General features: G+C 45.2%; 1 protein-coding gene across 1 annotated transcript in view; it reads right to left on the bottom strand.

The window, feature by feature from the left end:
- LOC126215228 (uncharacterized) overlaps positions 1-24,861 on the bottom strand; it is a 99,154-nt gene that overhangs the window by 6,505 nt on the left and 67,788 nt on the right. Inside the window, exon 6 of the mRNA XM_049941895.1 lies at positions 1,295-1,434. Coding sequence (XP_049797852.1) covers positions 1,295-1,434 — 140 coding nt within the window. The remainder of the gene's footprint in view (positions 1-1,294; positions 1,435-24,861) is intronic.

Here is a 24,861-nt window from a genome sequence, read left to right as displayed (position 1 = left end):
GGAACATCTCGTTCTCATTTGCGTGATCCAAAAGCTCTTCACAGATTGCGAGGCGAAGGTATTTCTGGTCTCGACTCTCGAGTCGAGGGATTAACTCGGCGGAAACACTACGCATTCCGAGAGGTCGCATCGGGAGTTCGTCACACGATCCAACTGCAATGTTACGTTCTTCTCAGTCTCTCCGACAGTCACTCTTCAATTGGCACACACAATTTTGTCGATTTTTCCGACACGAGGGTCGTCGGTAGACGTCGGACGGTGTCCCGAGTGACAGTCACCTTTAACTTCCGTACGGTCATTTTTAAACTGTGTAAACCGTTCGTAACACCGAGTATGGCTCAAGCACTCGTCACTGTAGCCTTTCTGCATCATTTGGTGCATCTCTGTAAAGATTTTCTCGAGTTGCACGCAAAATTTAATGCAGAAGCGTTGCTCCTCTAACTGTGTGACACCGTGTTCTACTCGAGAGAGCACTGAACAATAACTAACAAACGTACAACAATGAAATTTCCAGCAGTTAGATATTCGACGCAGGTGTGTGCAGTGATGCCAACCGCATTTCGCTCCGACACACCATTGGCGTGAAATTACGAATGTTGTGAATTTTTTGAACAGACCACGTAATATTTTTCATTACACCAGGTCGACGCACGTGTCCGCATACGCCACCGTACGCGCAAACGTCCGCTCGATACGTTCACCGCGGTAACGCCACAGACCGATTGTAGGCAGTACTGTGCAATGGGAGACATTTATCTGGGTTTCTGTGGGACCTGTGAGAATAACTGAAGGCACCGTCTCAGCTACGGACTGCACAAACATCATTAAGGACAATCTACTTCTCCCCGTGTCCGATACCTCACTCCCTACGAGGGATCTCCGAGCAGTATAACTGCTCCCGTGACACGGCCAGAATTGGGCTACAGTGGTTTGAGGAGCAGAGGGAATGCACCTGGGACACTACTGGGTGCTAGCTGAGCGTCCAGAAACCACCGGCTTACAATATACGGGAAATGTGTGAGCCGTGCAGACACACCCGGTGGCACGCACATCTGGAAAGCTACGGGGTACTTGTCGAATCCACACCGTGCAGAAGTGCTCCGTGTTCTGGAGGTGGACCGGCAGCTGCTAAACGAGTCGTCACAATGTTCCGGCTCACCCGCTTACGTTCTGCGGAGTACCTAAAATGCCAGACTCCCAAAGGAGGTGCACGCAAGTCGAATGAGGGTCACAGCACCACATATTATTCTTACATATATCTAAGTACTGTTAGGCTGCAAGTCATTGTAATTACCGTATGCTGTGCAGACCGAGAGAGGCTGCCTTTAGCTGGAGATATTTCAACCTCTCCCTGTCAGCTGCAATAATCTTCATCCTCTCTCCAGTAGAAATATCGAAAAATGTTTCGTAAAATGTACTGCATGCAGCAGTCAGCTGAAAAGTTAAAAATATGTAAATTAAATTACGATTAAACGGAAAGGAATTTAGGGACCAAAAAAAATATTACAATAGCTAATCGTAGATGAGGATATAGATGTGAAAATAATCTACAATTTCATTTACAGTATGAAAAGTATATACCAGATTTTCAAAAATACACTGTCCAGACACACAAACACGGCCATCGCCTGTGTCGAAAGTCGACGTGCAGTAACCACTCGAGAGATGGCACGTGGCAGTGCTACCAGTGGAGGGCATATAAGTTGTGTCAGGAGATGCAGAAAACAGTGCAGTCATTGTCATAACGCAGAACTGGAGTTATTTATCTGACGTGCAAAAGGGAACGATTATTGGATTTGGGCCAAGGTCGGAAGCATTTCCGAAAAAGCTAAGTTTGTAAACTGCTCGTGTGACATCACAGTTGAAGTATACCGTGCGTGCAAAAAATAGCAGTATCCAAAACCGTCGCCGACGCAACTGTGGCACAGACGACGGTAGCGAGCCGAGGCTACGGAGATGTGAACGGGCAAATAGACGTGCTACTTTTGAGCAACTGAATGCCCGGATGAACCGAGGGGCTACCGACAGTGTCTCCTAAATGACTGACGAGAGGAGACTGCCGCGTACGGGCCTCCACACCGGGCACCCGGCTCGCGCTCCTGTGCCGACTGCCGTTTTCTCGGCGACAGAAGCCGGAGTCCGAATGCCAGTACCGCAACTGGACGTCCACCGAGCTTCGACAGGTGACCTTTTCGGACGAGTTTGAGAAAATAGTTCAATTGGATAGATAAAAAAATCTACTCACCAAGTGGTGGCAGAACACACACATAAAAGAGGGTTGTAATTAGGAAAGTTTTCAGAGCCAGTGGCTCCTCCTTCAGGCAGAGCGGTTGAAGAGGAAGGACGAGGGGTGAAGGAAAAGGACTGAAGACGTCCGAGAAAAGGGCTAGATTTTGGGAAAGTCACCCAGAACCGCAGGGGAGACTTAACCGCACGGGATGTGAAGTAAGACCGATTCAGTGTTTTCTTCTCATCCCGTACGGTTAAGTCTCCCCCGGCCTGCAGTTCTGTGTGACTTTCCCGAAATTTACTTCTTTTCTTGGACATCTCGAGTCCTTTTCCTTCACCTCCCATCCTTCCCCGTCAACCGTTCTGCCTGAAAAAGGAGCCACTGGCTCAAAAGCTTCCCTACTTACGACCCCCTTTTACTTCTGTGTGTTCTGCCGGCATTTGGTACGTAGATTTTTTTTATCTGTGCAATTAAATTATTTCGTACGTGCAGTTTGCTTTTCCTCGGCACAATGACGTCTACCGGCAGGACAGAGCACGTGTCACGTAGCTCACACTGTACGAGGGTGGTGCGACGAGTGCCAGGGAGTGTTTACCGTACCCTCCCGGCCACTAACCTCCCCAGATTTAAACTCGGTCGAGAATGTGTCGGAGCTCCTCGATCGGGCTGTTCGCACCACGTATCCTCGACTCTGAAACCTAGTGCTGTCGGGCACAGCCTCGGAGTCGGCACAGCTCCACATCCCCGTCGCTATCTTGACAGGTGGCCACATTAATGTGACTGGACGTGTACTGCTTAACAATTTTTTAGTTTAATTTCAAATTTGAAGTATTTTCAAAGCTATTAAAGAGGTATTTACTGCTTCTATAGAAGGTAAACACCAACAGGCCAAGATGCACTACTTATGGGAATAGGTAAAAGCCACAACTTCTTAAATATTTTCAAGCTATAAGAACAACAAAACAATAGGATTCCACCACATAAGTATGCATTCTAGGTAAAGTCACACTGCAACTACAAACAACAGCAGTCTACAGATTCTATTAAACGTCATTTCGTGCCGGGCAGCTTAATACGTATCTTCCTGTTTGAACGGCAACTAATGGAAGCCCGCTTGTTACCTACCGGTACAGTTACAAGTTTAGACAATTTCCAAATCGGCAAACTCTTGAGAATGCACAAGACAATGCACGGAACTAAATTGATACAGACAGCAGAAGAGTGTCACAATCCTTCTACAATATTTTTGTTAACGCCGTGTGATCGAGTTCGATGTGACGTGACCGATATTTCTCGAAGGTGTGTTCAGTTTGTGTGTGCACCGGCAACAGAATTGGTACGCTACTCTTGATGCGTAAAAATGACAAAGCTCAACACACTCAGCAAAATGGACAACTGGTCATTTCTTGAGAGGGGCCATCTGGCCTCAATTTTGGCATTGTGGAGCCTCCAAGCTTCAGGGCACTGTCATCGAGACATCTCGGGACCCGCATGGCTCTCTAATCGGTTATAAAATTACAGACAGGCAGAAAGGCCGTCCAGTACTTACCTTCACGAGGTGAAACACCAGTGGTGCTGATACACACACACATGAAAGTAGAAAAAAATTTCCTAGCTGTCCAAAGCATGCTACTCTAATTTAAATTAGGGGGCATCTAATTTTTATGGTCCAAAGGAGGGGGATTTGTCACAACAAGACTGTCTGCTGGAAGCCACCACAGCGCTCTGCAGAGACTCAAAAATCACTATCATGTCTCAGTTTTCTACAAAACTCGAGCAAAAAATATTATACGCAAGATATGGTATAATGATCTTGTGAAGTGTTTCAAAATTCTGTAGTTAATTTTAATTTACATTTTCACACAGCAACAACTGATCAGCAGAAACTTATCTCTGCAACAGATCTTTCCAAAATCTTGTATCAATTTGTGTTAACAACACGAAACCACCTTCATCTCTCAGGACGTGTCATATCGAACAATTGATCTTTTAGTCAAGTTGTGTCATAAAGTTCTTTTTCCCGTCAATTTGATTCAGCAGCTCCTCATCAAGTACTCAATCTACTCATCTAATCTTCAGCATTCTTTATAGCAGCACATTTCTAAAACTTCTGTACTCTTCTAGTCTGAACTGCTTATCATTCATACTTCACTTCTGTATGAAGCTTTACTCCAAAATACCTTCAGAAAAAAGTTCGTAACAACAAAATTTATTTTCAATGTTAACAAATTTCTCCTGCCTCTTTTCTTCTTATTGCCAATCTGCAATTTTCATATTCTCTAATTTGGCCATTGTCAGTTATTTTGTTGTCAACATAACAAATTGCATCTACTACTACATTTCTCAACCTACTTCCTCCAGCATCTGTTTATTTAATTCTTCTCAATTCCATAACTGATTTTTGTTCACGTTATAACTGCTTTTCAAGACACGATCTGTTCCATCTAACTGCTTTTCTGTGTCCTTGCCACCTTTGACAGAATTAAAATGTAATAAGAAAATGCAATTTTTTTAAATTTCTTCTCTGTGAAATTTAATTTCTATTCTCAGTTTCTCATCAGTTTCTTTTACTGCTAGGTCGAATGCCGTCGGGGGGCACGGCAGAACCCTATCCACTACCTTCTAAACTACTGCTTCCCTTACGTGTCCAACTCTTACAACTGCAGTCTGCTTTTTGAACAAATTGTAAATATCCTTTTTTTTCCCTGGATTTTGACCTCGCTACCTTCAGAATATCGAACATATTGGCACCGACAACGTCAAAAGCTTTCTCCAGACCCAAAAATTCTATTATTATCAATCCCAGCCTTTTCCCTGTAGCTCTGCCCGCGTATGCGTTCGACTTTCATATCGGACACACCTCATCCACCCACCTCTAACTGGCCACCTCAGTCTGTCTATCTTCTCCTCCCCCTTCCCTCTGCCCATATCCTCCTCCCCTATCTCCTTTCCTTCCCCCCCTCCTCCTCTTTCTTTTCCTCCAGCCCACTATCCACCTACAACTTCCACCTGCCGCACGCACCTCTACCTCCACCCCTCTCTCTGTCCGTCCCCTCCTTTATCCACTCCGACCTTTCCCCAGTCGTGCCCATCAGCGCGTGTAGCCCCTGCAATACAGCTCGATAAAGCGGGCCAATATTCCTCCGACAACACGCCTGCCGTGAAGAGGAGGCTACATATCGGGAGCTTATTTGCCCCTGACGTAGAAGCCAGATGGCCGGTGCTATTCCGACACGACCCGGCGGTCGAGCAGGGCAGAATACGTGTCGGGGCCTACAGAGCTCTTTCTCGCCCCGGAAATGTAGGCTGCCCTGCAAAGCAGGTTGATGTGGCAGGTCAATACTGTTCCCACACAACATCTGTCGTGCACAGCAGCCTATGAAGCAGGGGATGGAGAAAAAAAAAGGTTTTGCCCATATCTGTTTCTATTGGAGCTAGGAGGTTATAAACACGAGTGCCAATATTCACGGGGCCCCCTGTTTCTGTGCCAAATTTGATTCAAATCGATCCAGGGGTTTGAGAGGATATCCCGGACATACACACTTACACTCTCCTTTACAACTATGAGACTATTAACTTTACTGGCGACATCAGACCTCTTGAACCATTACACATTCAAATTTTCTTTGAAATTTCTAGTGTTTAGTTCCTATATTGCAGCCTTTAGTGTTTCATTCTTTATAATCGTCATTTTCTCAATTAAAATTTTCTATAATACATGCCATTTTTGCTGAAAATTTGTGGTTCTTACAAATAGTATTAATTTAATCTTTGTTCTCTGTATCTTTCATTTGGAGTCAAACTGCTTTAAGAGCTTTCTGAATTTATTGGATCCATTTTCCTCCTGTCTTCTTTCTAAGACTTCTTGCCACAAATTGTTGTAAAATTCTGTTTTCTCACATTCACAAGATGCAAAAAAATTAAGAGATTCTTTTCTTCTTCACTGTGCCGATAATCGGATCAATCTGTCGACAGACAGTTTCGTCTGGGAGGAGTCTCCACAATCCTTTGTCTGTGCTTTTTCTATTTGTGCAATCTCTAATAATAATTCTTTCAGTTTTGAGAAGATGATAACTTCTTTCATTTTTATTTTTGAACAGGATTCTGAAAGCATATGTGGCTTCCACGAGAGTTACAGATTTATAGTGTCTGATCAGTGCCTACTACAAGCATTTCTTATTATTCGTCATTTCAATTTGTTGTTTGCAGTAACAATAATTTCTTATTATAGGCTGATCAGGTTAGAAATTGACTTTCTTTTTTTTTTCCATTTTCTCAGTCCTTTTAACCACACTTTTTTCTAATTCGAGTTATGCTCGACAATTTCTCCCAAGATATTTAAACAGTAGGAGTACGTTTTAAGGCGATTTCTCAGACTGGTGATCTGGGGACGAACTTCTTCCACACTGAGAGCTAAATCATTTGCAAATGCTTGTCAGTTTCTTTTTATTAAGGGTTTTGCTCCAATTCCATTGGGTTTTCTTTTTGCTAAATCTTTATGCCAAAAACCTGTTTTTAATTTCACGTATGTCAAATCTTCTCATTTTTTTCCCCCGAAATAGCTTCATTTTTCGCACCTACAAAAATTCTGCCCTCGAGAACTGCCGAGCAGACTGCTCTGTGTAGCAGGAGCTGCAACACAGTGGGAGCCGAAGCTGGCAGTGGTGTGTGTGTGTACGGCACAGCTGTCCGAGCTGCGATTTGCCGGTGGGGTATTTCAGCCTGCTAGCTGTCGAACAATGACCGATTGAAATAGGACTAGAATTCCTTCCTTGTGAAGGCAAGGGAGAGAAGTTAGAGAAGGCTAGAAGGAGACACAGGTCACCCAGACCTCAGGATTAAAGGGACACCCTCCTGTTGTGAGGATACAGGAAGCGAAAGTATCCTTTTTCCTTCCCTCTTCGTCCTCACTACAGATGGATCCCTCTACTTTCTTGTCTTCCCAAACACATCCTTCTGTCCTCCCTGAAGAACTAATCGCACTTCCGGAAGCTAGGTAATGTTCTTTATACTTTAATGTGATTCTATCGGCAGTACTGGAATTTCACTTCCTGAAGGAAGTTCAGACCAGTCATTCTCCCTCCTTATAAAATTATACAAGGTTATTACAAACGACTGAAGCCATTTCAAAAATTCACTGTAGCTACATTAATTGACAACCTGTCACGAAACTCAACACTCGTACAGAAAAAAACTCAGAAAGTTTTGCACTGCTGCAGCTGCACTTTAGATTTCTACCACGAGAACGCAACAGTGAGCAGTTAGGCAAGATGGCAACAGGCGACGAGAAAGTGTGCACCGTGTTCAAAATGCGTGCGTATCGGTCCGCTGTAACAATGTGGCGACAATTCGGAGTGAACTTTGACAAATATCCGTTAACTGCCATCTCCTTTCGGCAACAGTACGAGCGGTCTGAAGCTTTGGGATGCCCGTGTGAGGGGACATTGATGGGTCGGCCTACAGTGAGTGAAGCAGTTTATGGCATGCAGGCGAGTTCCGCACGTAGACCAAAGAAGTTGACAAACGGAGAAAGTAGAGAGCTGAATGTATCACAACCGATCTTTGGAAAATGTTGAGGAAGCGTCTGAAGCCTTACCACTCGCAACTGCTACAAGCCCCAACTTTAGATGACAAAAGCCAGGTGCTTTCGATTTTCAGCACAGGAGCAATGGCTTACGGAATATAACCGGTTTCGTGAGAAACTCTTCTTCAGTAATAAAGCAACAATTTTGGGTATGGCCCAGTGAACAGGCACAGTGTGAAAATCTGTGGGACACAGAATCTCCACAGTATCATGCAGCACATTTGAGATTCATTAAAAGTTAATGTGTTCTGCGCATCTCGCAGTTTAAAATTTACTGCAACTTTTTCTTCTGCGAAAAGACCACAATTACACACGTGCATCTAGACACGGTGAAAAATTGGCTCGTGCCACAACCGGAGACCGACAGTGTGGATTTCATCTACCAAAAGGTCTGTGCTCCACCCCAGCTCCGTAACGACATTCGTGAATTGTCCAACAGGAAATTGAGAAGGTGAGGGGTCGGTTGTGATGGTGCTGACGATCAGCAATTTACGTCGTGGTCTCCATATTCTCCTTACCCCAACCTCTCGTGATTTTTTTGGATGAGGTTATGTGAAAGATTCAGTGTTCGGGTACCCTCTACTGACAAACCTACAAGAACTGCAAGCTCGTACCGATAGTGCTTTCGAACAAATCGATAGGGACACACTGTGTCGAACGTGGGAAGAGCTCGACGAGTAGGGGACAGGTACGGAGCACCTGTACCGTGTCAAAAACACTTTGAGTTTTTCTACGTGTGTGCAAGTCCCCATGGCAATCTGTCAAATAATATAGCTACAGAAAATCTGTGGAAGGACTTCTATCAACTACAATAACCTCGTATTTTCCTCAGACAAGTTTTGCCGTTTAGTTACACAATCACTAGCCTTCAAGTTAACAGCTTTCACCTGTACACAACACTTCTAAATCTATGTTTGGCAAGCCATTCTGCAGTGTGTGGCTGAGATTTTTATTATCTATTACCCACAATCTCCACCATTATCAGACAAATTTGTGCCGCATACCGGAGTGGGAACATCACTAACAGCAGCGCAAATCTGCTCTCTGAGATCTTCTCTGACAGGAAGGGATTTTCCGTAAAGATGACTGGAAGAACAGGAGAGAGACTTCAAAGTAATTAGAATACCTGAATATTTCTCGAATGGTAAAATAACTGACCACTCAATTGTCTCTTTTGCTACGTAAATCCTGTGGTTCATTTTCTACGTTTTCTGATACACACATACACTACAAAATCAAAAATACCTGCACAGATATTATTGACACCTCCAACTCTGCTGAGAACTTTTCAATGAGATTTCTGCACATATTTGAAAGAATGGCGGCCCATTCTTCCTCGACAGTCGAAACCGGTGAAGTCGGCGACACGTCTGACGCTAGGGTCCGGAGTGAAGTCAACGTTCTACCTTGTCCCGAAAGTACAATATATTTCATCTGGTGAACACTCACAACTGAGAAACATATTTATAGAATTAAAATATGCTTCAGTTGCCAGGAATTTTCTTAATTTATTCCAAGGCTGGTTTTGAAGCTTTAAGCTTCATCCTCAGGTGCCACCAAATAATCACAGAAAGATAAATGTGTGGCATTTGGGTCACTTGTGGGAGATCACACCCACATCAAAGGAACACACGAGAGTGTAGGACCCGCAACAGCAGTGGCCGCCTAGAGAGCGCGACACGGAAACGACTAGAGTCGGCGCCACCTCCCGTGAGTGACCGACGACCACCACACCTGAAGACGAAGCTCCAAGCTTCGAAACTGGTCGTGGAATAAATTAAGAAAATTACTGACAACTGAAGCAGATTTTTATTCTATAATTACATCCCAAAGGTGTTCCACTGAGTTCAGGTGGGAGTGGGAACTCTGGGCAGGCCAGTACATTTCAGGAATGCTACTGTTCACAAACCACTGGCTCACAGATGCCGCTCTACGACAGGTGACACTGTTATGTCGGTACAAAGCATTGTCGTCTGCCAGCTGTTGCTCTATTGTATGCAGTACATAATGCTGTAAAATATGTTCGTATCCTACAGTATAACACCACATTCTGCGTACTTTGCTGTCGGCACTACTCACCACAGCAGGTACCGTCCTCTAGGCATTCGCCAAACCCTAACCCTCCTGTCAGATTGTCGCAGGGCTTACGTTAAAGGTACAAAGTCTCTCTTATATATATCCCAATTTTATATCCGTGTAATGAAGCTTCAAATGAAGGAACAGGCAGACCGAGTTGAGAATCGGTGCATTTCTTGTTAAGGAGATAAATACCATCATTTCAGTTTTAGAATTGTTTCGTTTTCATAGTCTGCAGTTGTCGTATTCTCGTCCGAGGTATTCCTTTCCAGCTACGTGCGGCGCCGAGAGCAGTCGGGCTGCCGGTGACGTGTCGCACGTAGCGGCAGAGAGAGCTCGGGCCGGACGCAGTTCGTGAGGAATACTGAAGACCTGAACGTAGAGCTGACAAGAATTTGGAAGGGAAAGTCAATTGTTTCTGGCACGAGAACGAGATTTTTAGTCATCTCACTGGTCTGTATTCGCCTACGTTTATAAAGAAATAATAGGTCGTTATTCTGTATTTTTTTTCGAGGAATGTCACTTCTCATTTAGTAGAGTAGTGTCATACAAAACAAAGGATTCCGTCCCGAGTCGATCGACATTTGCTCTACCGAAGACGGTCAGAGACCCTCGCGTGTAGCACAATTCGTCAATCCGATCGGTCACCCACTGTCCAATGACGTCACTCTTTACTCCGCCTCGAGTGTGTCGCCTGCCGAGAACTACAGAAATGTACGGCTTACTAGGAGCTGCTCGACCATTGTATTTCATTCTTTTTAACTCCCTACACACAGTCGTCACGCTAGCTGGACTGGCGGTAAGATTTTAGGAACTTTCAAATGTTTCCTCCCACAGATTTCGCACGGTCGCTTACGAACACCTCCCGCAATGCCTGACGGCCCCCCGTCTGTCAGTGAACGAGATCTGCCCGGTCTCCACTTACCTACAGTCTTTCCTTCGTATTTCCACTTCACAATCGTACAGCAGTTGACTGGGGTAGCTTTACGAGGGACAAAATGTATCCGACAGATTTCAATTAATGGCACATCGGCAGGTGGCCACATGAAAACGTGTGGTACGAAATGATTAATAGTTCGTACAAAAGTATTAATTTGGTAAAGTTTCCCCTCCATATTTCTCAGCCCAGGGTCACACAAACAGTACTGTGATCGGTTTCGACTCGTCAGTAAGTCGTAATACGATAATTTATTACGGGGTCACACCTGGTCACGGCACTGTGTGACCGAAGGCTGAGAAATGCAGAGAGAGAATTTCATTACGTTACAGTCTCTGTGTCAGACAGTACGGCTAGGCCGGGTATTAATTTGCCGACATACAGTTTTTATGAAAAATTCTGGCCGGAAACATCAAAAATAGTTTTGCCTACCCCTAAACAATTACACTTCACTCAGTGGCAAGTGCTATTCTCTTTTCCAAAATAACCCACACTACTTCTACGTAATTCTTTGAACAGGTTCTACTATTTTGGAACAGAATTTAAAAAATTTTCATCATCACATTTTTATGTGAACAATGAAAGCTTTGAAAAAACCTAAAGTTTATTACATGTGCTACACGATCAGAAGTATCCAGATGCCTACTGGAGGACACTAACACAGGGTGTGTCACCCTCTGCCTTTATGACAGCTCCCGCTCTTCTCGGACACTTTCAATGAGGTGCCCGACGTCCACAGAGGAATGGCAGACCATTCTTCCTCGAGAGCTCAAACCTCACGTCAAACACTGAAGTTACAGTCTGTAGCGTATCAGCCGTACCCGTTCAAAAAGTACGCCGGGGCAGAAGTGAGTCGTGACAGAGGCACGCGAGCACATTATGCATCTCGGAGCGAAACACAGCCGACGGGTGTCGCAGAGAGCCGGGCACCGTATAGCGACTGCTGACCGAATGATACGCTGGCAGAAGGATGGGAGCCTTTCCTCACTTGCCACCACAGAAGTGTTTAGAGTACGTGCCTTAACGCCTAAACAAACGCAGTCTGGAGCATACGAGTACTCGGCAGTTCTTGTACTAAAATATTCTCATCTCAGTATAACAGCCTACACTTCGAGCCAGTGAAATCTGGAGCAACATCCCGGAATGCGGTACAGGATCCGCCGTTCGAACGAGGGACAGGGCAGCCGGCAGCCAGTCCCGAGTCACACAGAGCGGCCACTCCCCAAACGTAGAGCAGCCCGCTTGCCGGAGGGACGTCACTGCTGCACTGGCACCGCCCTCTTAAGAGTGACGTCTGAACCTACAGCCTACAGCCTACAGTACAGTGAACCCAAAACTTTAGAGTGTATTTTAGTTACAGAGAAAAGGTTTGACAGTGGTGCATTTTGCAAAGTAGATTTCACTGCAAGTAGCGAGTCGATGAATTTGTCTAGTTTTAGAGGTAATGGAAGTCACGATCGGTTAGTGCCTGTTAGACGTGCACACTCTAACCTCGAGGTCCGCTCAGTGCCAAGTACGGAACCGGTTCCAGTAAAATGTTATACGTGTAATCGTCAGTGACGTGCAGCTGCGCAGTGTCGGGACTCGAGATGGCTCACGATTAGACATAAGAATTATTAAGTTAATGTAATCTGTTTTCTCGTCCTGTGAGGGTTAGATCTCAAAACGAGTGTCCTCGAGGACAGCGCTTCGTCAGAAGTGGAGACGCGAGGTGTGTCAGAACCGGAAGCGGTATACGTTTTGTTAGAAAAGGTAGCACAATTAACAGCGAACGATACAGAACTACACGGGTCGGTAGAATTGCGATCGTCACGACGGAGTGTACATTTGTCAGTTGCAAGTTTAATTGCTCCTTTTTTTGGAAAGGCAACCGAGATGTACTGGCTTTTGTGGGAGACCCTAGAAATCTGGCTAAGATGGAAGGTTAGTCTGATAAGGAATTATTGAGTTTTGCAAAATTGAGACTAATAGAGGAACCTAAGACTCCACAATGTTTGAAGAATTTACAGAAGAGCTAATTCACAGATATACAAAATGAAATAGTGCCAGACTCTATAAGGAATTATTAGGGGTAATAACTAAAGAAACTGAGGAACAATTTGTGGATAGGACAAGGAAAACTAATGGATGTACCTATGAATTAGAACAGGATACAGCAGTCAATGAAATTAGTTTGCACGAAGCTGAGTAGAGGCTGCTCAGTGCTTTTTTAAGAGGGCTGCCTGCAGAAATGTCAAGACACGTACGAAGAGGGGGACTGGCAGATTTGCACACACCAGTGCGGTTAACTAGAGAGCGAGAGGGGATGAATTTGTCGACTGCAATGCAGGGTAAACGGACAACGTTTGCAGCTAATATAAAACATTTCAGATGTGGACAAACGGGGCACGTAAGGAGGCACTGTCACCACCCTCAGGGTGATGTGAATAAAGCAACCGAGAAGTATTAGTTTTACAAGTAGAGGGCCAGAGAAAAATAATGTGTTTAACGACAATGGGAACCCTGGGCTCACCGATAATCGTTCCCAGTAAGATCGGATGCTACGAAATCGTATGCAGAGGCGGATTATACGATACGAGGAATAGTAGGAAATAAAGGTTACAGGATATTATTGGACACAGGTACAGATGTATCTGTTGCCAGTAGTAGTCTGGTGAAACATAAGCAATAGAACCCACGGCGGTGCAGATAGTGTGGAGTGGGAGATACAGATGTCACACCGTTAGCATCGGTGGACGTAGACTTTTGCCTGGATACGGTTCAATTTAAACAATGTGTAGAGATTGTGCCACACACGAGTGAGGGCTACGATACGATTCTAGGATTAGATTTCTGCTATTAGCACTGTGCTGTAAACAATATTCAGCAACATAGGATGGAACTTGCTGGAAAAATGTTTCAGTCACGTAAAGCCACTGCCAGTGTTGCGATGTCACGAGGGAACTCTGTCGCGAAAGACGAACTGATTAAACCGTGAATGACCACATAAAGGGTACTGGGAAATCACTTTGCATCATTCTGAGACTAGCTTGCTGGTAGGAAGTTAGTGTGTGGTGGAACCGCTCGAAGAGAATAAAGTATAAGATCGGGGAGGTTGCCTAGTTAAAAAGAGGTATTTTACACGTACAAGAAATAAAGGTTGAAAAGAAGGTACGTATTTCTATAGATAATTTTAGTGCAGAGGACAGGATATATGGTTATCCTGGAAGGAAGGAGGGGTGTCAGCCACAGACAATTTCCAGACGCAATTGAGAATGCATTGCGAAGAAGAGTGATGCACTTAGAGGGAAGCAATAGAGAATGGACGGAAAAATTACTTTTGGAATTTAAAGGCCATTAGCAGCTATGCATATTATTCAGCAATGCTTACCAATGGAAAATGAATCGTCAGTCTACTGCCAACCATACAAAATACCTAGGTACTTACAGCCAATTTTGGAGGAATTTATAGAGCAACAGCTGAAAGATGGAATAATTTAACAAAATAATAGCACACAGGGGGTGGGGGGCATGAATAGTGGTTGTGCCAAAAAGGATCAATGGATAGAACATGAAAATATGGCTTTTGTTGTGGTTACAGACATCTAAATACAAAAACCATAACGAACACCTATCCTTTGCCAACAATCACAGAAAACTTGGATCATTTAGGGCAATGCAAATATTTTTTCAACAATGCATTTGAAGAGTGGTTATTATCAGACAGGGGCTGCACCAGAGGATCAACACAAAACACCATTTTCAGCACCCTGGGGACACTACCAATTCGGAAGAATTCCATTTGGATTAAAAAGTGCACTTGCAACGTTTCAGTGATTCTCAAATGACATACTCCAGAGGTTTAAAACCACAGCAATGCTTAGTGTATCTCAATGACATAATCGTCTATGGGAGTGATACGGAACAGAATATGCAGCAATTAAGGGAAGTATTCCTAAGGTCAGAAGCAGCAAAGTTAACACTGAGCACAGAAAAGTGTAATTTTGTGATGGATGAGGTGGCACACCTAGGTCATATCATACATAAAGATGGGGTTAAAGACACGCCCAAGATTAGTCGGAGCTGTAAGTGAATATTCTGCACCACAATTTATAAAGGAGTTACAATCACTCTTAGAAGTCACGAACTATCACTACCGGTTTGTAAAAGGATTTGCAGATACTGCCAGACTGTTGACACAGTTGTTAAGAAAAAGAGCTACTAAATTTGAGTGGTCAAAAGAGCGCCAGCATGCTTTTGAAGAGTTGAAAGAAACTTTAACACTGAGTCCGCTATTGGTATTTTCAGATTTTAATAAAGAGTTTGTTTTATCATACGAGCCATCAAACCGTGTACTTCGCTCTGCATTATCAGACGAGGTAGAAGGCAGAGAACATACAGTAGCTTACCCGTCAAGACAACAAAATCCTGCAGAAAGGATTATTACACAATGCTAAGCCTAGTTTATGGCATAACATATTTTAAATGTTATCTGTGCGGTAAAAAGTTTAGATTAATAACAGACTGTGTGGCATTAAAATGGTTTTTGGGGTTAAAGTATCCTTCTGGTAGCATGATGCGATGAGCAGTAAGACTGAGTGAATTTGATTTCGAAGTCACATATAAACCTGGGAAGAAACACAGAAATGCGGACAGCTTAAGTAGAAGAGTAGCAGTATTACATACTGGGGGTAATGAGCGTAAGGAATGTCAGACGGCACAGACAGAAGATGACAAATGTAAGCAGTATTTTAAGCAGTCACGATTTTGTATGCAGGATGGGATACTATACAGAGAAACCAATTTGGGGCTGCAAGTAGTGATACCAGTGAAGCTAAGGAATAGAGTGCTACAAGAAGCTCACGATAACATATCAGCGGGTTGTAGAGGTTGCAGGAGAATAGCAGAATGGTATAGGTGGAGGAATAGGCAGGCAGATGTAAACCAGTATGTGTGGAATTGCATTCAGTGCGCACAGTTCAGATTTGTGTCGAACAAGAGTACCATTGCAGAGGCTACCTGAAGTATTATCACCATTCAGATTTCTGAAGATGAACGATTTAGGTCCATTCGATAAAAAACCCGCAGGGAAAAAGTACGAACACACAATCACAGATTATTTTTCAAGATACACAGAAATTGTGCCAAACCGGCACACAGCAGCAGTGGCACGAACACTTGTGAATAATTGGATACAGAAGTTTTCAGTGCCTGAAACAATAGTAACAGACCAGGGAATGAACATCGAGGAATTCTGTAAGTTACCGAATGTGAAGAAGGTAAGGACGAATCCTCTCCGTCCACAAGCCAATGGGATAACTGGAAGAGTGCACAGTACAATCGGGACGATGCTCGGAACAGCATACGAATACAGGATTATCGCCATACAGAGTAGTATACGGTCATAAAATGCTGTCACCATTCGACATACTGAAAACGAAGAAACGGAAGGCTGGAGACAGTGTTATTGTCAGAGTGATTAGGAAAATTTTGAATAAGAGTACAGATGGCAAGTACACGAGCACTGGAGAAACGGGAAGAGGCAGCAGACCGTATGGCAAGAATGTCACACTAAGTGGTTGGTCAGTGGGTGATGCTATCAACTTCGTATATGCCAGAGAGACAGAAAAAGGAGGGAGAGTAAGGAGAAAGGTATCGAGAGATGAACGAGAGGTTGTGAATGAACGGCAACGAGGAACCCGTACGGATTAAGGCCTACAAGATGGTCACTTATATTTTTTCACGTTCGGTATAGATTTAGTGCAATTAGTACAAGCAGATGTGGAGCAGCAACGAATTTAATGGGGAGGAAAGTAATAGGTATTCCTGCTCGTACGTCAGATCCAGAGAAGGCGAGATGATGCAATTTATAGCAGGAATACTGATCTTCGTCGAGGTGGAAGCATTAGGGAACCGGCACCTGGAAGTGGAAACTGCTCGCCAAGCAGGGAGACGTAGTGATCGCCAGTCATCCCTTTGTGATACGGGTGGTATTCGACGTACGGGAGACGTGTATCGAGGTGAGAAGGTCGGAAGAAGCATTCGACAAATTCTGTCAGGGAAAAGAAAGACACGGGACAGTCAAAGAGGATGCCCGGGTACGCGAGAGTGTACACGGAGCGTACGAGAAATCGAGGAGTGAAATGCAACAGGTACTGTGGATCATTCCTCGTACGCGGAGGAAGAGGCGTCGGATCGACACTGGAAGTTGACTTATGAAAACGATATCTGGCATTGCTGATGAGGAAGACATTTGAAGGGTGAGTGACACCAAAGAGGTGAAGCAGTGTGCAAAAAGGAGCAAAGCTAAGAGTGATTGGCACACTACACAGATTACAAGTTTAGACTACAACTGACTGGAGCCAGAGCTACAGAAGAGGCAGTTAATCAGAATATCAGGGAACCACAAACTGAAGTAGGAGTCTTAGATAGGGAAGTAGTAATGACAAAATTGTTTCAGTCCATAGAAGATAGAGTTTGGGAAGCACGAGGGAAAGCGACAGAACTACAGGAGGCTACACAGCAGGCTGTAACAGGTCGGCTACAGGTAAACTTGTTGTCACCAAAGCAGTATTTAGTGGGTCTAAGGAAAGTACAGAATACGAGCACAGTAACTTACCTTTTTATTTCAAGGTAGTCGCAGTATTTGTAGGAACTAATGGAGTGGAAGTTTACATTTATGTTTCTATACCAGTAGCACACAAACAAGCACATTACAAATGCCACATACTTCACGCTTACGCTGTCGTGTGAGGGATATCGAATAAATTTGTAAGATTAAAAACGCAGCTATTACTATTAATTGCAATAGACGAGGGAAGATATGTAGAAATGGAGGAAGTAAAGCTACAAAAATGCTACCGAGGGGAAATCGCAGTCTGTCCAAATACGGTGACAAGAGAGAGGGAGAATTCCTGAACAGTGAAACTGCTAATGGGACAAAAGGAGGTAAGAGAATGCAAGAGAGAAGTGATCGAGCCAGAATTGTACTTTCAGCAGGTCGAGGTGCATCGGCTGTACTCTACCTCTGACAAGATGGTAGTAGTGGCTAGTTGTTTTGAGCAGGGGAAACTGACGTCAGCAAAGAGGCTAGAATTAAAAGGGAACAGTTTGTTATTAAATGGAACAGCACGTGAGACACTGGGATCTACTTTCCATCTGCTCGCTGCAATTTCAGGGCTAGCCTGTCTGAATATTTCACAGCCTCGTTCGTATCGGCCAGAGGAGCTCACAGTAGTGCAACGTGTCACGAATCTAACCAGCTTAAATCACACTCTAGGGCCCGAATTAATGCAGTCTTATAAACACGCTTGTGTACAAGCAGGAGGGATTAGTCTCCCTGGAAACCTTATTTCACCACGTAAATTTATATCAGGAAAATCAGTACCGGAAACAGACGTCACCGACTACCGTCATACCGACTACTGAAGGGGCACTCGGTCTCCCGAGCACAGTCCTCGTTTCGGTACACAGAGTACGAAGAACGAGACTTAATTCAGATTCCAGTAAATTAGATACCCAGAGCATAAAAACAGAGGAAGGGAGATGAACATGCAAAGAATTAGTATTACGCATAATTGATTATTAGTTATTGAGCAAGAAGCCTAGTAACGAAATAAGTTCCACGGTGTTCGAGTTAAGGATCACGGCAGGAGGCCCTGTGGAAATGTGTAAGGTTAAGTAGCAGCTTTAAGGAACCTGATCGTTCGAATAATTCTTAAGAGGCAAAACAGGGCCAGAAGGGCCTGTCACCAGGAACCCTCAGTGTAAAGGATAATCTAGTTCGATCGACCCGAAGGACAGGGTCTCGATAAAAAGGAGGGCGACACAGCGTAGCGACCGTATTCGATGAAAAAGTATGCCGGAGCAGAAGTGAGTTGCAACTGAGCCAGCTGCAGGCAGGCAAGACTATTACGCGTCGCGAAGTGAAACACTGCCGACAGGCACTGCGAAGCAGAGCCGGCCGGGTGCGGTACGGCGACAGTTGACGCTGCAATACACTGACAGAAGAACGAAAGTATTTAGAGTACGTGCCTCGAGCCCTAAACGAACCCAGTCCGGAGTGTACCAGTACTCGGCCAGTCGCGTACTAAAATATTTTGTCTCAGTATCACAGCCTACACTGCGAGCTCTCGACAGGCGGAGCAACGTTCCGGAACGCAGTACGGGGTCCGCCATTCGAACACGGTACGGGGCTGCCTGTCCCGAGATACAGATAGCAGCTGCCACCGGAGCGGAGAGCCACCTGCCCGCCGGAGGAAGGTCGAGGCCACCTCCGCAGCACTGCCGCGGCGGGAGACGTCGCCGACTACACCACCCGAGTGACGCCACACTCGGCCCCACTCTTTGCGCTGTCGGCAGTGCCGTATATCTGTCGTTTACACGAGAGGACACTGGACGACTCCGCAGAGCCGTTCCCAGTGTACTACGGCCGAGGGCCAGAATAAAGAAGTAATTTAAACAAATCTGCTGTCGTCCTGACTTCTCATTTCACCCTCCACTGATGACAATCTGTGGATCGTGTACCGGTTCCAACTTATTCCGCAGGTATTTCATTAGATCAGTGCAGGCCAGTTCACAGTCGACAGACCGGTGCCTCACACGTGCCGTTTTCTGACAGGGACGCTGATGTAATCGATCACTGTATCTGAACTGTTCCTAAATTACATGAAGTACACAATACAGTAAAATGTATTCACATCATTCTGCACTCGACATTTTCCTACGTGCGAAAAGGGGACCGCAACATAACCACGAAAAACATTCCCGTACTGTAACACCGCCACCTCTGCAATTCACTGTCGGCACTACGCACGATAGCAGGTAATTTTCCCCACGCGTTTGCCAAACCCAAATCCTTCCGTCAGATTGGCTCAGGGTATATCACTCCGAACCACTCGTTTAGGATCTTCCACCGCCCGGCGGTGTCGCACCTTTGCGGCGCCTCGAGTGTCACTCGGCACAGAAGAGCTGAAACTGGTCTCAAACGTAGGCACTAATCTGAGTTTTAACGAATGCTTCTGCTGCTGCTTTCTACAGACAGCCACTCCGTACCCGTGCTCACCCGGTGTAGGCCCGGCACCGTGCAGGCGAACGGGCTGTGCACGAACGAGAATCGCAGTGTTTACCGAACGTGTGACCGCCGTCCCGACACACTCGGCACGGCGGCAGAGGTCGTGCCTCGGAATATGTGCAAACACGGTACATTTCGTGTAACTGACCCCGCGTACGTCAGACGGAATTTTCCAGGACGTCCCTAATACGGGGCTGTAGGGGAGTGACAAGTATAAAAGGTAGGATCTACAATCACGTTACGGGACAGTACGGTAGGCTTCTGTGACGCTACACCCGTGTCGCTCGTCGCCAGGCTGCGGACTTAGAAGGATAGGAGATATCGGCACAGGGCCGTCACGGAGGAGACGGGCACAGATTTGCAGACAGCTGTCTCGAAGTGCACCAAAGTCGGCATTCGGGGCAGTAATTGCCGAGATAGAGGCCGTCAGTCGGTAGCGGCAGGAATAGCCTTCCACATTTGTGAGATTATTACGGCTTTCATTTACCCTGGGCTTCCTCGAGAATTACACCGAGTTCCACATCCCCGAGAACGCTCTTTAGCTGTTACGCGAGTCGTAGTCGGGTTCTGAGAGCTGTCCGCGCTACCGTCCCCGCGGACTACGTCGCTCGAGGTAAGAGCGCCGTCACCGACAGTGTCGCGCTCCTCTCGGGAGACGAGAGCTGAAGCCGAGTCAGAACACTTCACGAGATCTGTCACCTGATGTAATACCTGACGTATTTACCTTTTTCTTTTAATCCGGTCGCCACAGTCGATTCTCTCGAAGCGGGGTCCTGCCGATCGGTGGCTCTGAAATACCGTGTGCAGGCGAGGAAAGGCTCGACTTCTTCACGTTCGACAGCAATTAGTGGAGCAAAAGCAGATCACTTCTACCCGTATAACGAGAAAGCGTGTCCACCACTTTCTTTTGACAAACGTATATTTTCTCGAACGGCACACACATCGTTAGTGTGACTCGCGAATTTGACTAGAACACAACTTTATATATGACATAAGCCACAAAGGCTCATCGTGACACTCAAGATTACAATATATTTCGTCTGTCACAAAATCGTCTCATCTCTCATATTCATTCTCAGAGAGTACGGTCAATCGATCCACCACCGAGCTGCGATGCCGAAAGGCATACATTACGCGATTTACTCCCTACTTAATACTATTCCGTCACAATCGACTTTTGTCATACTACACGAAGGTCGTGTGAAATGTCATTGCCTAAACGGCACGTAACACTTCACGAGCAGCTGTCTGACCACTGTGGTCGACACTTTTTAAGTCCCTTCGCACAGTAGTCGTGCTAGCTGGACTGCTATCGGTAGTCAAACTCCTTCCGCCGATTCCGAGTGATTTTTTTAGAGTCATCCTCCGCAGCGTTCGATGGTCCCCGTCCGTCAGCAGACAGTGCCTGCCCAGTTTTGGTTTAGCTGCGGTCATCCCTTCACACTTCCACTTCACAATCACATTACTGACAGTCAACTCGGGCAGCTTTAGAAGTGTTGGAATGTCGATGACGGATTTGTTACTCAGGCGACACCCAGTGACTGGTCTACCTTCAAATCCACTGGGCTCTCCTGATCGACCCAATCAGCTGTTATTGTTTTTCTACTGACAGCACAATACTCCACGCCTCCTCTTATACTGGCAGGTCTGCCTCCCGTGACATCCAGTGAATACGTACGGGTGTCTGGACACTTTTGATCCGACAGCGCATTATGTAATATCAAATTCATTTCAATGCGTAGAACTCTACATCAGTGCAGTCCTATGTTTCAGCAAAAGATTATTAATCCTTTTGCCGGTACAGATGAGCTCTTTGTAATCGGTGCCGAGCCTCGTTTTGTTACAGCCGTACTGCTCGCCGAATGCCAGTGCCCTTGCCGAAAGGCGGCATTCCGGCCAATAAGAAATACTTACCGTCCGACTTTTAGAAAAAACTATTAGTAGGAAAAATTTGTTTTTCAGGCACCTTACAGTCCGATACCTTCAGTCGATAAAGAACTGAATTTCTCCAGAATGAGATTTTGACTTTGCAGTGGAACGTGCACAGATATGAAACTTCCTGGCAGATTAAAACTGTGTGCCAGACCGAGACTCGAGTCTCGGCACACAGTTTTAATCTGCCAGTAAGTTTCGTATCAGCGAACACACTGCTGCAGAGTGAAAATCTCATTCTGAAAACATCCCCCAGGCTGTGGCTAAGTCGTGTCTCCGCAATATCCTTTCTTCCGGGAGTACTAGTACTGCAAGTTTTACAAAAGAGCTTCTGTGAAGTTTGGGTAGTAGGAGACGAGGTACTGGCAGAATTAGAGCTGTGAGGACCGGGCGTGAGTCGAGCTCGGGTAGCTCAGTGGTACAGCACTTGCCCATGAAAGACAAAGTCTTGAGTACGAGTCTTGGTCCGGCACACAGTTTTAATCTCCCACGAAGTTTCAACTGAATTTCTTTTCATTATCCGTCACACTTACTACACTGCATCACATTAAGTAAAACACTGCACACAATTTTAAAGAGTTTTCAGAGGTAAAATCGCATCGTGTAAACTTTGCGTGCAGCTGATTTTAGCTCATACGTTGGAATGAATGAAATGTAGATAAGATAAAAATTTACAGCACAACGATAGTTCTGCTGAAAAACTTTTATTTTACATACCTCTGCCTGGATGTCAGATGGCACTGGCGAGAAACCTGCAGTTCAGGTAAAAAAAACTCAGTGAAGAGACTGTGAAAATGAGTGCATCTGGGCAAAACTTTTGGAAGAAGGAACAAAAGCAATCTGGCACACGGAGAGAGGAAAAAACTGAGGAAATTGTGCAATATGGGCAATCTCCTGGCTGTCCTCAATGGTTAAGAAACCAGCAACAAATACAAGGTGCATTCAAGTTCTAAGGCCTCCAATTTTTTTTCTGATTAATTACTCACCCGAAATCGATGAAACTGGCGTTACTTCTCGACGTAATCGCCCTGCAGACGTACACATTTTTCACAACGCTGACGCCACGATTCCATGGCAGTGGCGAAGGCTTCTTTAGGAGTCTGTTTTGACCACCGGAAAATCGTTGAGGCAATAGCAGCACGGCTGATGAATGTGTGGCCACGGAGAGTGTCTTTCATTGTTGGAAAAAGCCAAAAGTCACTACGAGCCAGGACAGGTGAGTAGGGAGCATGAGGAATCACTTCAAAGTTGTTATCACGAAGAAACTGTTGCGTAACGTTAGCTCGATGTGCGGGTGCGTTGTCTTGGTGAAACAGCACACGCGCAGCCCTTCCCGGACGTTTTTGTTGCAGTACAGGAAGGAATTTGTTCTTCAAAACATTTTCGTAGGATGCACCTGTTACCGTAGTGGCCTTTGGAACGTAATGGGTAAGGATTACGCCCTCGCTGTCCCAGAACATGGACACCATCATTTTTTCAGCACTGGAGGTTACCTGAAATTTTTTTGGTGGCGGTGAATCTGTGTGCTTCCATTGAGCTGACTGGCGCTTTGTTTCTGGATTGAAAAATGGCATCCACGTCTCATCCATTGTCACAACCGACGAAAAGAAAGTCCCATTCGTGCTGTCATTGCGCGTCAACATTGCTTGGCAACGTGCCACACGGGCAGCCATGTGGTCGTCCGTCAGCATTCGTGGCACCCACCTGGATGACACTTTTCGCATTTTCAGGTCGTCATGCAGGATTGTGTGCACAGAACCCACAGAAATGCCAACTCTGGAGGCGATCTGTTCAACAGTCATTCGGCGATCCCCCAAAACAATTATCTCCACTTTCTCGATCGTGTCATCAGACCGGCTTGTGCGAGCCCGAGGTTGTTTCGGTTTGTTGTCACACGATGTTCTGCCTTCATTAAACTGTCGCACCTACGAACGCACTTTCGACACATCCATAACTCCATCACCACATGTCTCCTTCAACTGTCGATGAATTTCAATTGGTTTCACACCACGCAAATTCAGAAAACGAAAGATTGCACGCTGTTCAAGTAAGGAAAACGTCGCCATTTTAAGTATTTAAAACAGTTCTCATTCTCACCGCTGGCGGTAAAATTCCATCTGCCGTACGGTGCTGCCATTTCTGAGACGTATTGACAATGAACGCGGCCTCATTTTAAAACAATGCGCATGTTTCTATCTCTTTCCAGTTCGGAGAAAAAAAATCGGTGGCCTTAGAACTTGAATGCACCTCGTATCAGTCACCACCTCGAATGGAGTTTGGCTGTTACAATAAAATCTGTATCGGCAGCATTCGAGAGCTGAGGAAGAGAATGTACCCACAGTACACAAGAATATATGCGAGGGGGTTACAGCTTTCACAGCATTACATCGTGAAATCGGAGAATTCGGGTTGAGAAAGGGGTTTGGCAAGGGCTCTGTTTCAGCAAAACTGTCTTCTGCAGCCTCAGGAGAGGTCTTCACACCATTAAACTGGCACGGAGGAGGAATACGTGCCCGATTTGGACCACCTTCAATTTGTAGATGACGCTGTTTTGTTTGCTACAGATCCAAAGGAACTTGAGCGAAAGATGGAGGAACACATCATAATAAGTACAATGACAGACCTGAAAATCAATTATGGTAAGATCAAAATAAAGGGCAAACATGGAACAGCAAATGTGAATGATTAATTTACAGAAACAGCCTGCCTATTAATACAGGGTGTTTCAAAAATGACCGGTATATTTGAAACGGCAATAAAAACTAAACGAGCAGCGATAGAAATACACCGTTTGTTGCAATATGCTTGGGACAACAGTACATTTTCAGGCGGACAAACTTTCGAAATTACAGTAGTTACAATTTTCAACAACAGATGGCGCTGCAAGTGATGTGAAAGATATAGAAGACAACGCAGTCTGTGGGTGCGCCATTCTGTACGTTGTCTTTCTGCTGTAAGCGTGTGCTGTTCACAACGTGCAAGTGAGCTGTAGACAACATGGTTTATTCCTGAGAACAGAGGATTTTTCTGGTGTTGGAATTCCACCGCCT

The sequence above is a fragment of the Schistocerca nitens genome, chromosome 12 (assembly GCF_023898315.1).
Source record: "Schistocerca nitens isolate TAMUIC-IGC-003100 chromosome 12, iqSchNite1.1, whole genome shotgun sequence".
Classification (NCBI taxonomy): domain Eukaryota; kingdom Metazoa; phylum Arthropoda; class Insecta; order Orthoptera; family Acrididae; genus Schistocerca; species Schistocerca nitens.
Note: the sequence above shows the minus strand (reverse complement) of the source record. Positions and strands in the feature narration are given on the sequence as shown.